Source organism: Saimiri boliviensis, chromosome 9 (genome assembly GCF_048565385.1).
Source record: "Saimiri boliviensis isolate mSaiBol1 chromosome 9, mSaiBol1.pri, whole genome shotgun sequence".
NCBI lineage: Eukaryota > Metazoa > Chordata > Mammalia > Primates > Cebidae > Saimiri > Saimiri boliviensis.
The window spans coordinates 112160180-112173492 of record NC_133457.1 but is presented as its reverse complement, the minus strand read 5'-3'; the positions used below and the strand labels follow the sequence as shown (position 1 = coordinate 112173492).

General features: G+C 52.7%; 1 protein-coding gene across 3 annotated transcripts in view; it reads left to right on the top strand.

Annotated features, from left to right (window-relative positions):
- Positions 1-13313, top strand: part of PREX1 (phosphatidylinositol-3,4,5-trisphosphate dependent Rac exchange factor 1) — a 201073-nt gene that overhangs the window by 136502 nt on the left and 51258 nt on the right. For all 3 annotated transcript variants that reach the window (XM_039479551.2, XM_003932694.4, XM_074406635.1), the window contains exons 9-13: positions 114-263; positions 1905-2052; positions 9384-9484; positions 11372-11475; positions 11717-11766. In XM_039479551.2, coding sequence (XP_039335485.2) covers positions 114-263; positions 1905-2052; positions 9384-9484; positions 11372-11475; positions 11717-11766 — 553 coding nt within the window. The remainder of the gene's footprint in view (positions 1-113; positions 264-1904; positions 2053-9383; positions 9485-11371; positions 11476-11716; positions 11767-13313) is intronic.

Genomic DNA, 13313 nt, shown 5'->3' with positions numbered 1-13313 from the left:
CCCTGGTGAGGGCCCTGCCCTGTGCTGGAGTGGAAGGGCTTGGTGACGGGGAGGATTGAGAGTCACGCAGTGACGAGAGTCTCTGCTGCATCTTTGCCTCCTTCCCCTGCCAGCGGATTACCACAGCAATGGCTATACCGTCACCAATGGCTGGAAGATCCACAACACGGCCAAGAACAAGTGGTTCGTCTGCATGGCCAAGACGGCGGAAGAGAAGCAGAAGTGGCTGGACGCCATCATCCGCGAGCGGGAGCAGCGCGAGAGTGAGTGGCGGGTTTGAGGGACTCTCTTGGGAATCCCTGAGCTGTGCGTGGCTTCTGCAGAGTGGGGCTGTGTCTAGGGAAGGGGCATAGGGTCCTTTACAGGAGGACCAGCTGCAAGAAGCAGGTGTTTGAAGGGGCAGGGAGCTCTGGGACTGCTCTAACTCGGTGGTACGTCAGAGATTGCCCACTAGACAGATGGAGAAACTGAGGCCCGATAGAAGGGTCTTGCTGAAGGTCTTCACCCTTAAAGATGAGGACTCTAGATGCTCTTCTTTCCCCCACATAGCTCTATACCCTCCGCCTGAGGTTTTATTTGATATTCCCTGAATCTAATTCTGGGAGGAGGGTCCATTGGGGCTGTCCATTAACCTCAGTCAGGAGTCCCTCTGGGCACAGGCACCCCCGAGGCAGTTCACATGAGGAAGTGCGGAGGCTAGATGTAATAGGAGGATGGGCTTGGGGCTGGGCGTTCAGCAACTGTGCGGAGGCACTGCACTATTTTGTGCAGAGACCACTAGGCAGGGAAAAGGAGGCCTTGGTGTGTTTGGGGGCAGGTTACTCCAGCTTTCCCCGACCTCAGTGATCTCATCTGATAAATGGGGATCCAAGTCCCTGCTGCAGAGGGTTGTCATGCTGCTACAAGAGGTCCCGGATTAGGGAAAATTTCAAAATCTGACACACGATCCTAAAAACCCTTCCCACCTCCCAATTTTACTGAGGAGGAAACTGGGCCTCAGTTTCCTCCAAATGTGTATCCTGCTTACTTGAAATTGGGGGTGTCATAGACGCCACACTTGCCATGTCTAAATCCTAGCTCTTCATCTCTCCCCAGCCTTCTGCCCCAAACCTGCTCTTCCCTTGACCCCTCTCTTCATCCTAGAACTCAGAGTCAAACTCTTGCTATCATCCCTGGTCTCCCCTGCAACTCCTGCTCCCCAAATTCAACAAATCAACAAGTCCCTTTAATTCTGCCCTTCAGATATGGTGTGTTTTACCCATCCACTCCTCCACTTATCTCCCTACTTCCAAGACAAGTCACCATCCTCTCTCAGGAATATGGGCCCAGTGGGGCCAAATCCATGGATTGTGTGTCTAGAGAAACTAGACATCTGGATTTTAGGTGATATGTTCTGATCCTAAATGTTGCATCATTTGCTGTTGTCAAGATTAGATGGCGGTCAAAATAGAAAAATGTGGCAGAGATTAGAGTCAGGTCTTGTGCATGTTGTCAGGAAGAATGACCAGACTTTTATCACTGGGCTGGAATGAAGATCCCAACAATTTTTCTGATAACCTGTGAATCTGGAAACCCACCCTGGGGTTGGGTGGGAATAGGGAAGTGATTATGAACATAGCTCTGGAGCTTGACTCCTGGGTTGAAGGCATGACTCCCAGGACTTAACCTCTCCAGGTCTCAACTTTGCCGTCTGTAAAATGGTTGTTTTGAGGCGTCAATGGCAGGTGCCTAGGGCAGTGACAGTCAGTGCCTTCTAGCTGCTGCTGGCATGGTGGTGGGGGGGGGCAGATGAGGGGGCAGGTGGCAGGCCGGCTTTCAGGAGCTGTGGGCCTGCCCCCTGTCTCCCCCTTCCCCCCTGCCCTGGGTCTGGTGCTCTCTCCAGTGCTGACCGTGCCCCTGTGTAGGCCTGAAGCTGGGCATGGAGCGTGACGCTTACGTCATGATTGCGGAGAAGGGGGAGAAGCTGTACCACATGATGATGAACAAGAAGGTGAACCTCATCAAGGACCGCCGGAGAAAGCTGAGCACTGTCCCCAAGTGCTTTCTTGGCAAGTGAGTGGCCTCACCCTGAACGCCCTGGGTCCCTGGGCTCTCAGTTGGAGGTGGGGCAGATCATCCGCATCTACCCATGCGGCCTGGCCCTGACCAGGAGCTGTCTTGGGCGGAGCCACGAAAGGACCTGAATCCCCACGGAGCAGCCCTCAGAGGTCAAGAAGGCTAGTGGGGTCCCCAAATCAGGTCTTTCATCCCACTGCCAGACATAAGTTTTCTGTTGTGACCTGGTACACCCATCCATGTAATGTATGACTGAAGCTGTGCTTGATCCACTCTGAAAATATCTGTTTGTTCTATTCTATTCTATTCTATTCTATTCTATTCTATTCTATTCTATTCTATTCAGTTGCTTCTTCATTCATTTCAAAATTAATGCTGGCAAGATCCATGACATCGCTTCACAAAGCACTAATGGTTTGAAAAATGCTGCTGTAGCACTTGGGAAAAGAGAAGCCACTGTAGGTATTTCAAGCAGAGAGGTATTGAACACAGGTAATTGATTACAAAGGTGTTTTAAGGGCTGGAAGAACAAAGGTAGGCCCCCCACCCCCAACCCTTTTCTTTTTTTGGCTGGGGCTGCCGTAACAAAGTCACACAAAACTGTGTGGCTTAAACAACAGAAATGTATTGCTTCACAGTCCTGGAGGCTGGCAGTCCCAGGTCAGGGTGTCAGCAGGGTGGGTGTCTGGTGAGTCGTCTCTTCCTGAGTTACATGTGAGGGGCAAGGAAAGCTTCTATAAGCTTCTCAGTGCTCAGTCTCCACTTTCTGTGTTTGGGAGATGCAGCCTCGTTTTGTAATGGGGGTTCACAGGGGTCAGAACACAAGTCTGACTCTTACACGCAGGTCACCTGAGGGACAGGGCTGGGGCACCGGAGAGGCAGAAGAAATCCAGTCTTTGTAAAATGGCCTGGCTGTTTTGAGGCCCTACAATGTGCAAGACACATCAGAAAGGACAAAGGGCCCGAAACCTCGTGAAGCTTGTGGTGCAGCTGGGGAGAGAAGTTGGCCTGCAAGGCGGGACCTTTGTTTAGAATGTATGGACCTAGGCTCCCCCCACTTCCCTAAAGCTTTTGCAGAGGCGTAGGGTAAAAGCTGCTGCTTTCTCACAGTGCTGTGGACCAGCTGAGAGGTTGCCTGGGGTAGGCTTAAGCCAGTATGGTCGCCGGGGGGCCAGGGCTGTGTTCTGGATAGCTTGGAAGGCAACATCCTTGGCTGATGGGGTGGAAAAGTAACGGGAGTTCAGTACTGCGAGGCGCTGGAAAGCTGGAGTTGCTCCTTTGAGAAGGGGAAGAAGATGGTGAGAGGAGCAGGGGCAGGGGCAGTGGGAAGCCCGGGAGTGCAGCTGTGGGTGGTTATGGTCAGGCTGGTAGACACCCAGATGGAGATGTGAGCTTGTTGGTTGGATGCAAAATCTTGACTTGGAGAGAAAAACCTGCATGGGGAACATATACACGAGAGATGGCATTAAATGGGTCTTTAAAGCCACAAGACAGACTGAAGTGCTCAAGGGAGCCTGAAGGGAGAGAAGAGGCAGTCCTGGGCCCTGGGACCCGGCATTGGAAGGAGGAAGGGGCAGAGACCTCTCAGCGGAGCTGCTGGCGAGAAGGTGATGCTCCTCCAGAAGCCGAGGCGGGAGGCGGGAGGCGGGAGGCGGGAGGCGGGAGGCGGGAGGCGGGAGGCGGGAGGCGGGAGGCGGGAGCAGGTCCACGGGAAGGAGCAGGAGCCCGGTGGAGGTTGAAATGCTGATAGACATTCAGGGTGCAGTGTGGGTGCTGGGCAGGCCATGGAGGCCGAGTGTGGGCTTGGGGACAGTTGGCAGTCGTGGCCTGAGGCTTGTCGTGGAGGGGCAGCAGGTGGGAGGGTTCTGACCCGCAGGGCGCCTCGGACTCGGATGTCCTCAAGGATCAGGAACTCCAGTTTTGAGCTTCCCTGGAGAGGAGAGTTTGGGCCCTGGAGTCCTGCTGGCTGGGGCAGGTGGGGCGGGGCAGCCTGGCTGGCCTTTTCAGCTAACTCCTAATCCCACAGGAAAGGAGGTTTTTCTCTCAGGAGGGGCCTGCTTCCGGGCCCCCTGGGGCCGGAGAGCCTTCCTGTCTCCTGCCAAACGGCTCAGTCAGGACGGATGAGGCCGCCTGTCTGGTTAGAACTTGGAGGAGTGTTCTGCCTCCTCAGGAAGGATTAGGGAGATTGCTTTTACTGCCCATTTGAAACAGGGCCAGGTCTGCAACTTGTTTTGTAACTGCAGGTCCGAAGGGGCCAGACTTTCTGTGGGCGATTGTTCTGATAAACGCTCTTTCTCCCTGCACGGCTGGGCTCTGTACACAGCCCTAGGGTTTGTGATCCGGCGTGTACCAGCGTCCTGCTACGGAGTCTTCTTGTCCCAGATGCATCCCTGGTCCCCTCGGTTGGAAGGACTTGGTAGCCTCAGAGATATTGATCAAGCCTCTTGCTCCATGCACTGGCATTCAGCCCTGTCTTTTAATCCCCACACAACACCGAGAAACAGGTACTGCCATTATCCCCATTTTAAAAGTTGGGAAACTGAGGCACAGAGAGGAGAAGCATTCTGTACAAGATCACAAAGCCGCAACGGTGGTCTTGGGATTTGAACCCAGGACTGGGTGACTGCAGGCCTGTGCTGTCTTTCACTGTACTCTGCCTCGTCTATTCATATTTATTTCTACTCAGCACAGTTTATTTTTCCTGGTAGTTCCTCTCTCTACAGGTGTCTCCGCTGTTAGGGAACTGTGTGAATATAAAAAGTGTCCGATTCATCTTTTGTTTTTTAGAGACAGGGTCTTGCTCTGTTGCCCAGGCTGGAGTATAGTGGTGTGGTCACAACTCACTGCAGCCTCAAACTCCTGGGCTCAAGCGATCTTCCTGCCTCCTGGGTAGCTGGAACTGTAGATGCATACCACTGCGCCAGGCTTCTGTGGCTATGTTTTACTTTTGTACAGATGCGGGTCTTCCTTTGTTGCCCAGGCTGGTCTCAAACCCCTGGTTTCAAGCAGTCCTCTCACCTTGACTTCCCAAAGTGCTGGAATTACAGGCGTGAGCCACGACACCTGGCTTGATTTGTCTTTATCACCATCAAGGGTTGGTCTTTGAGTTAGATTTGGGCTCAAGTCTCAGGTCCCTCACTTTCTAGCTGTGTGACATTGGGCACGTTTCTTAACCTCTCTGAGCCTCCGTGAATGATCAGTTAAAGAGAGATAGTAAAATATACCTCGGAGGACTGTTGGAGGATACAGTGAGAGAACGCACGCGACATGTGTGACAGTGCTGGCAAGACCGGCAGGAATTGTACTCGGCTGTGCGTGATGTGAGGTGCGGAAGTGTGTATGAAGAAGGGGCGTCCTTCTGCCCTACTTAGAGAAAAAAGTCGTAGATGCCACATTTAAAAAGCAAGGAATAAAATCTGTGTATGAATATGCAGAGTGTCCCAGGAGGAGCATGGCCCGTACCCTCTGGCATCCTCAGATTGTAGGGGAGACAAAACAGATTCATTCACTCACTGATTTGCTCACTCAGCGTGAGCCAGTCCCTGCTGTGTGCCAGTCAGGAATAGGACAGATGAAGTCCCTGCCCTCAGAGAGGTAAGCACCCAGTGTGGGGAACCGGACAACAGAAAAGTAGACAGATATAAAGGGAATTTCAGCAAGCTGATGAATGCGCTAAGGAAGTACTTAGGGTGAAGTCAGGACAGGAGGAAACAGGGCTGGTTCAGCAGGGTGAGCAGTCAGGGCCCCTGAGGGGTAGTGACGTTTAACCATGATTTGAACGACAAGCAAGAGACAGCCATGAGAGGGTTTGGGGAACAGCATTCCTGGCTTAGAGGGAGTAGGTGCCAAAGGCCTGAGGCTGGAGTCAGCTGTGAGTGATGGTGGAGCAACAGGAGGCCATTGTGGCTGAAGGCGTGATGGCTGAAGGGGCGGGAGATGCAGCCTCAGCATTAGAGGGGTCCCATCAGGCAGGGCCTTGGCACACAGCTCACATTTCAGTCTTGGTGCTCTGGGAAGCCACTCCGGAGTCTCAGTAGTGGAGTGAGATGAGGATGTCACTCATCACCCTGGCCCAGATCGAGGGCACTGGTGGAGCTGTCGGAGCTTAGGGTGACCACGTGTGACGAGGTGTGTCTGGCAGGGGCTGTGAGGAAAAGCTTCCTGGAAGGAGAAGGCCTTGGGTTTCACCCTTGGCAGATGCCGTTCAGTTATGGACGTCTGCCAGAGAGAAAGCTCCAAGGTGGAAGGGGCCTTGGTGTCTTGGCCACCTGTATGCACAGGTGCGGGGTGTTAGCGTGCACAAGAGGGTCGTCAGGATTCGTCCAACACTGTCATCTCTAGGAGTCACAGGGGTGGGTGTCTACCCCCCCAGTTCCCTACCCTCATGGAGCCCACGGCCCACGGAGGAATCAGGCAAGCAAAAGGGGATTCTTGTGCTAGGTTGTAGGTGGCGCCTTGTCCTGAGCTCAGGCGGCTTTCTCAGGAGGACTGCAGAGACATTTCCTGTGTATTCCCTGTGCCTCAGCCTGGCTGTGGCCCGTGGTAGGCTAAGTAGATGTTTACTGGGTGAATGATTCTAGGAGGTGGGAAGGAAGGAGGGATGAAAGTGGGCACATCCTAACTCTCAGCTCACCCCGCCATCCCTGACTCTCAGACTCCCCACCGAGCTAAATTGCCTTCTCGCTGTGTCTCCAGCTCTCCTCACACAGTCCCAAGCTGTGTCTTTCCGGGAGTGTGGACCTAGCTGCCCTTTGCACCCCACACCCTTCCCCGCTGGCAGATCGTAGTTTCCTAACGTTACTGCTCAGGGCCTCTGTGCCCTGAGCCCACTGCCCAGAACACTCATCCCTGTACCCCAGAGGTGACTGGCGGTGCCCTGCTGACCTGAGACAGTTAGCAGACATGTTTTACTTGGCCTAGGTAGTGCTTTCAGAAAGTGTTGGATTTGATAGGAACGTTTAGTGATTGGGAGATTTCACAGGAAACGCTGGATTTCCTCACTCTCCTGAGAAGCTGTTAGATGCGTTTGTCTTCTAACATAACGGGTCATGATGGGCTCCACTGAAGAGTGGCTGCCAGCTTTAGACACAGCAGGTGCTGGCTGGTTCCGCAGCCTCCTCCTGGCCTGTTTTGCATATTTACAAGTTTGAGACCCCTGCACTAGAGATGAATTTTATTGGGTTTTGCATATTGCATCCCAGCTCAGGATTTCCTATGACTAGAAATGTTGCCTGCTAAATCCAGAAGGCAACTGAATGAGCCACTTGCCAGGTGGGCCCTGATGAGGTCCAGAGAGGCACGAGGACCTGCCCAGCTTTGCCCAGCAAGCTGTGAACCCTCCTTGATCCCTCAGAAAGTGGCAAGACCCAGTTTGGGCAGAAACACAGGGCAGAGTTGCTGTCCTCTGGGCCATCTTCTTGTGCCCCAGGAGCTGCTGTGGGATACTTCCTGTCCCCTAACTCTGGCCACAGAGTTGCTGATCAGTGCCAGAGGTGGCCCCCAATTAGACAGCTGGTGGGCCACCGGATGCCGGCTCTCCAGCTTCCGAGAGTGGGCACTCACACATCTGTTCTCCTTCAGCTGCTGGCAACATTCTCCGTGTTGCTGAGTTCCAAGACTTTGAGAATGGAACTAGGGGTGGACAGGACCCAGAATGATCCCTTCCCCCGCCGGGGCTCCTGTCCCACAAAGCAGATGTGTTTCTTCTGCTCCCCACTCTGCCTCCAGTCAGGGCATTCTGAATGTCCCAGCACGCACCGCTACCTACACACCAGGCAGATCTTCGCTCTGCCAAACACTAGGAAGCTAAAAATAGCCCTGCCCCCCTCTGGCCCTGTAATTGGAGGCGGGACAGCTGGTTTCGATAAGCAGGGTGCTCAGGCTCTGGCCAGCTGCCACCTGCTTTCATTGAACACAGATTGCCTCGGCAGAAACTGTCCCATTCCAGGCTCTCTCCCTTTTCCTGCTGTGTTTGAGTGGGCTGAACTCTGGGCTGAGTCTGAGAGGCACCCCCAGGAACCAGGACCCGGGGGCCTGGCTGAGCCTCTCCCCAGTGGGCAGTCAGGTGAGGGTCTTCCTCTGGCCTGGGAGCACTTCTGTCTACCTGAGAGCTTCCTGCTGACCCTAGAACATTTCTTTTGGACGGTTAATTCCCGAATTTGTTCCATAAATGATCAGCGAGCCCTGCCCTGCATCAGGCCCTCTGGTAGGGGCTGGGGATAGTGCCATGAAGAAGACAGAGAAAACCTCCTGTTTTGTGTCATTACATTCTGGTTGGAGGAGATGGTCAGTAAACACATAAAGTAAGTTTGTAAACAAGACCACTTCAGACAGTGAGAAGCGCAAAAAAAGGAAGCAACACAGAGATATGATGGATTGGATAGGGGCAGGACCATTTTAAATGAGGTAGTCAGGGAAGGCTTCTCCGAGGAGGTGACATTTGTGCTGAGACCTGAAGGATGAGAAGGACAGTTGCATGAAGAGCTGAGGAAGGGCGTTGCCAGGCAAGGGGAAGAGCAAGTGCAACGGCCCGAGGCAGGGAGGAGTCTGGTAGTTTTTAATAAGGGAAAGATGGTAGGTGTGGCTAAGGCTTAACCAGTGAGAGGTATTGTGGGTAAGATCAGTCAGGGTGGGAGTGGGTCATGCTGGCCTTGTTGATGTCCATGTGGGCAGAGTTGGGATGTTTTACTGAGTAGTAAGCCTGTGGGAGGGTTTTGAATATGGAAATGACATGGTTTCATTACTGTTAGCTCTCCCGACTCCCCACCGTCAACTTTCTGGCCCCCTATTATTTCTTCCTGCATGCCTATCCATTCCTTCTGTTCATCTGTCCAGTTCATCTACCTAGCCATCTGTGATCCATCCCTCACCCGTCCCCCCATCTACTCACTTTCTTTACCACTCCATTGTTCATTTCTCTATTAAGTCATCTGTCTGTTCATTCATCCACTTACCCACTTACCTACCCGCCCATGTGCTGTCTGGCTGTCTGGTGGGCCATCTGTCCATCCATCCATCCAATAAGCCGTCGACGTCTAGTCGCTCATCTACCAACCTGCTTGCTTACTCACCCTCCCTTCCTTGCTTCCTTCCTTCCTTCCTTCTGTCCATCAAGCCTGAGGCAGACCTGGAATCTGGTCACATTCTCCTCTCTGCCATTGGTAATAAGAGAAGCATGAAGCCTCAGTACAGCCCCAAGGGCTATGGATTCCTAAACTCCACTTCCCTATGGGAAGTTCTAGCTGTCATTTCCAGGGGTGGATATGGCCAGTTCCCTGTGGTCCCAGCATTGGGGAATTCCTCTCAACCACATACTGTGTTCCTGGCAGTGAGTTCGTTGCCTGGCTCCTAGAAATTGGCGAAATCAGCAAGACGGAAGAAGGAGTCAACTTGGGCCAAGCCCTGTTGGAGAATGGTATCATCCACCATGGTGAGTGGAGGGCTGGGCCCAACTGGAGGGGTAGGAAGAGGTCAGACCCCAACTGTGCCATGCTTCCATTATCAGGCGGCTCCTAGTCTTCCGTGCAGCCACCTTGTTCCCTGGGGTCGGTGTGGCCTGCAGGAACGTGGATGCCCTTGTAAAACTGCCTCTAGGGCTAGAAGACCCAGCACTCACCCGGGCACCAGCAAATCAGGAACACCCCAAAAAGCTGGGATCAGGGGAGTAGAATCTTTGATCTGTCCCTTCATTTGTTTAAGTTTTAGTTATTCAGCAAATATTTATTGAGTGCCTAGAATGTGGCAGGCACAGTTCATACCGCAGTGAACGGGAGGAGGACGTGCCTCTCCTCATGGAGCCAACCTTGTAGTTGGAGGGGACAATAAGATCTTTACTTGCTTATCTTTACAAAGCAAGATAGTAAAACATGGTAGGTGTAGGGAAGGAGGGTAAACAGTATGGTGTTCTTTGGGAGGCCAAGGTGGGAGACCTGTTTGGATGAACATGTTAGCAGGCACAAGGTCAGGAGTTTGAGACCACCCTGGCTAACACAGTGAAACCCTGTCTCTACTAAAAATACAAAAATTAGCCTGACGTGGTGGCATGTGCCTGTAGTCCCAGCTACTCAGGAGGCTGAGGCAGGAGAATCGCTTGAACCCGGGAGGTGGAGGTTGCAGTTAGCCGAGATCGTGTCGTTGCACTCCAGCCTGGGCGACAGAGCAAGACTCTGTCTAAAAAAAAAGAGTGTGGTATTGGCGTTCATTTCTGAATAGGGTGGGCATCATGGTTCCAGGCAGAGGGAACAGCCAGTGCGAAGGTAGAGTCTAAGTGAGTTGTGCAGGGAATAGCAGGGAGGAAGGAGTGTAGCTGCCTCAGAGTGAGAAGGGGGTGTGGTAGGAGATGAGGTCAGAGGGCACAGGGCTGGTGGGAGAGTTGAGGAGGTAAGATCAGATCCTATAGAGAATTGTAGTGTATTTGGCTTTTACTCTGAGAGAGCTGTGAAGGTGCGGCTGAGCTCTGCAGAGAGGAAAGACCTGTTTGGATAAACATGTTCATAGAATTCCTCTGGCTGCCCTGAGGAGACTGTTGGGACCAAGGGTGACAGCAGGAAGCCCAGCAAAGAGGCTGCTGTGATAGTCAAGGTGGGAGGCGAAGGTGGTTCGGGCCAGTGTAGGAATGAGATGATTGATATTTGAGTGAGATGATTGATATCTGAGTGAGATGATTGATTGATAGCTGAGTGAGGTGATTGATTGATATCTGAGTGAGATGATTGATATCTGAGTGAGATGATTGATATGAGTGACGTGATTGATATCTGAGATGATTGATTGGTATCTGAGTGGAGATGATGGGTGATATGATTGGTATCTTGAAGGTTAGGGCTTTATAGGCATTGCTAATGGATCTGAAACCTCAAGGATGACTCGTGGGATAAAGATGGCTCCATAAATCTCAGCAGTGCGATCTCAGGCCCCAGCACGCTTGTCCCCACACATCCATTGGTGATCTAGATCCAAGGATGTACTGAGCCAAAGGGGTACCAGTGCAGGCTGGATTGGGGCATTTCTGGGTCCCTGACCCCTGCAGATGCCCCATCTCAAGCTGCGAGTCTCAGTGGGGCCCTGCATGTAGCAAGAGGATTGGGTATCCTCGGGTGCAAAATGGGGAAGTCCTAGCACCCACCTCTAAAGCCTGGCCAGCAGTGAAGGCTAATGCTGGTGGGCGTGGCTGGGAGGGGCTGAGGGGGCGTGGCCGACAGTAAAGACTGATGCTGGTGGGCGTGGCCGGGAACCGAGAGGCGTGACCGGTGGAGTGAAGGCTCATGCTGCGGCCGAGGGGCCGTGCCCAGCCACACGGGTCCTCTTGTCTCTCCAGTTTCCGACAAGCACCAGTTCAAGAATGAGCAGGTGATGTATCGTTTCCGCTACGACGATGGCACCTACAAGGCCCGAAGTGAGCTGGAGGACATCATGTCCAAGGTAGGGGCCCTCCGCACCTGTGACCCTGACTCAGCCGGCCTCGTTTACCTCCATTCTGAGTTTGCCACAGAGCAGGCCTGTGCCCCTTGGCCTGTTTGCCTCCGCCACTGCCCCCACCTCACCCCTACCCCCATCATCCTGCCCTGCCGTGTCCTGGAAGCCATCTCTCCCATCAGCCTGGATTTGGAGGCTCACCAAAGGTGTGACCTGATCTCAGAACTCCTCCCCTTTTTTCTTTCAGGGTGTGAGGCTTTACTGCCGTCTTCACAGCCTCTACACCCCGGTGATCAAGTAAGTTACTCTTTCCAAGCTCCACTTTCACCTCTACCTCTTCTCGGCTGTGTGGCCAGCTCTCTGAGCCCCAGTCTCCTTCTCCATTACATGGGGCTCGCAATGGCATCTACCCTTTAGGGTTAAGTGAGTGAAGTTGTGGGAAGCACTGCAGTGCAGTGATGCAGGATGTCAGTTCTGGAGCCAGACAGACTGAGCTTGAATCTGCCTCCTAGTTGGCAGCTGTGTGACCTTGGGCAGACTTACTTGACCATCTGTGCCTCAATTGTTTCCTCTGTGGAATGGGGATAATAATGGGCTCCATCTCAGGGCCTTTGCGCCTGCTGTTCCCTCTGCTCAGAATGCTTTTCTCCTGCATACCCTCATATTTGTTGCTTTACTTCCTTCAAACGCCTCCATATCACAGGGGTCTTCCCTGCCCACCTACATAAAGTGTCACCTCCCTGGTACTGTCTTCTGTATTAGTCTGTTTTCATGCTCCCAGTAAAGACATCCCCAAGACTGGGTGATTTATAAAGAAAAAGAGGCTTAATGGATTCACAGTTCCACATGGCTGGGGAGGTCTCTCAATCATGGAGGAAGGTGAAAGGCACGTCTTACATGGCAGGCAAAACGAAAATGAGAGCCAAGTGAGAGGGGTTTCCGCTTATAAAACCATCCGATCTTGTGAGACTTATTCACTCCCACGGGAACAGTGCGGGGAAACTGCCCCCACGATTCAATTACTTCCCACTGGGTCCCTCCCGCAGTATGTGGGAATTATCAGAGCTACAATTCAAGGTGAGATTTGGGTGGGGACACAGTCAAACCATATCACCTCCCTTTCTTCACTTTAGTTGTCATCGTCATCGTCTTTTTTTTTTTTTTTTTTTTTTTTTTTTTTTTTTTTTTTTGAGACAGGGTTTCTCTCTGCTACCCAGGCTGGAGTGCAGTGGTGCAATCATGCAATCACAGCTCGCTGCAGCCTCCACCTCCCAGGCTCAGGCAGTCCTCCCACCTGAGCCTCCCAGGTAGTTGGGATTACAAGCGTGCACCACCATGCCTGGCTAATTATTTATTTATTTATTTTGAGACAGAGTCTCACTCTATCCCCCAGGTTGGAGTGCAGCGGTGTGGTCTTGGCTCACAGCAACCCCCGCCTCCCGGGTTCAAGTGATTCTCATGCCTAAGCTGCCTGAGTGGCTGGGTTTACAGGTGCCTGCTACCATGTCTGGCTAATTTTTGTATTTTTAGTAGAGACGGGGTTTCACCATGTTGACCAGGCTGGTCTCGAACTCCTGACTTCAAGTGATCCGCCTGCCCTGGCCTCCCAAAGTGCTGAGATTACAGGTGTGAGCCACTGCACCCAGCCATTTTTTATGTTTTGTAGAGACTGGGTCTCGCCATGGTGCCCAGGCTGATCTTGAGCTCCTGGGCTCAAGTGACCCTCCAGCCTCAACTTCCCTCAAAGTGCTGAGATTACAGGCCTGAGCCACTGTGCCCAGCTAATTTTCTTCTTAAAACCTGTCTCTGCTTGACCTCTTGTATGTTGATCTGTGCACTGTCTT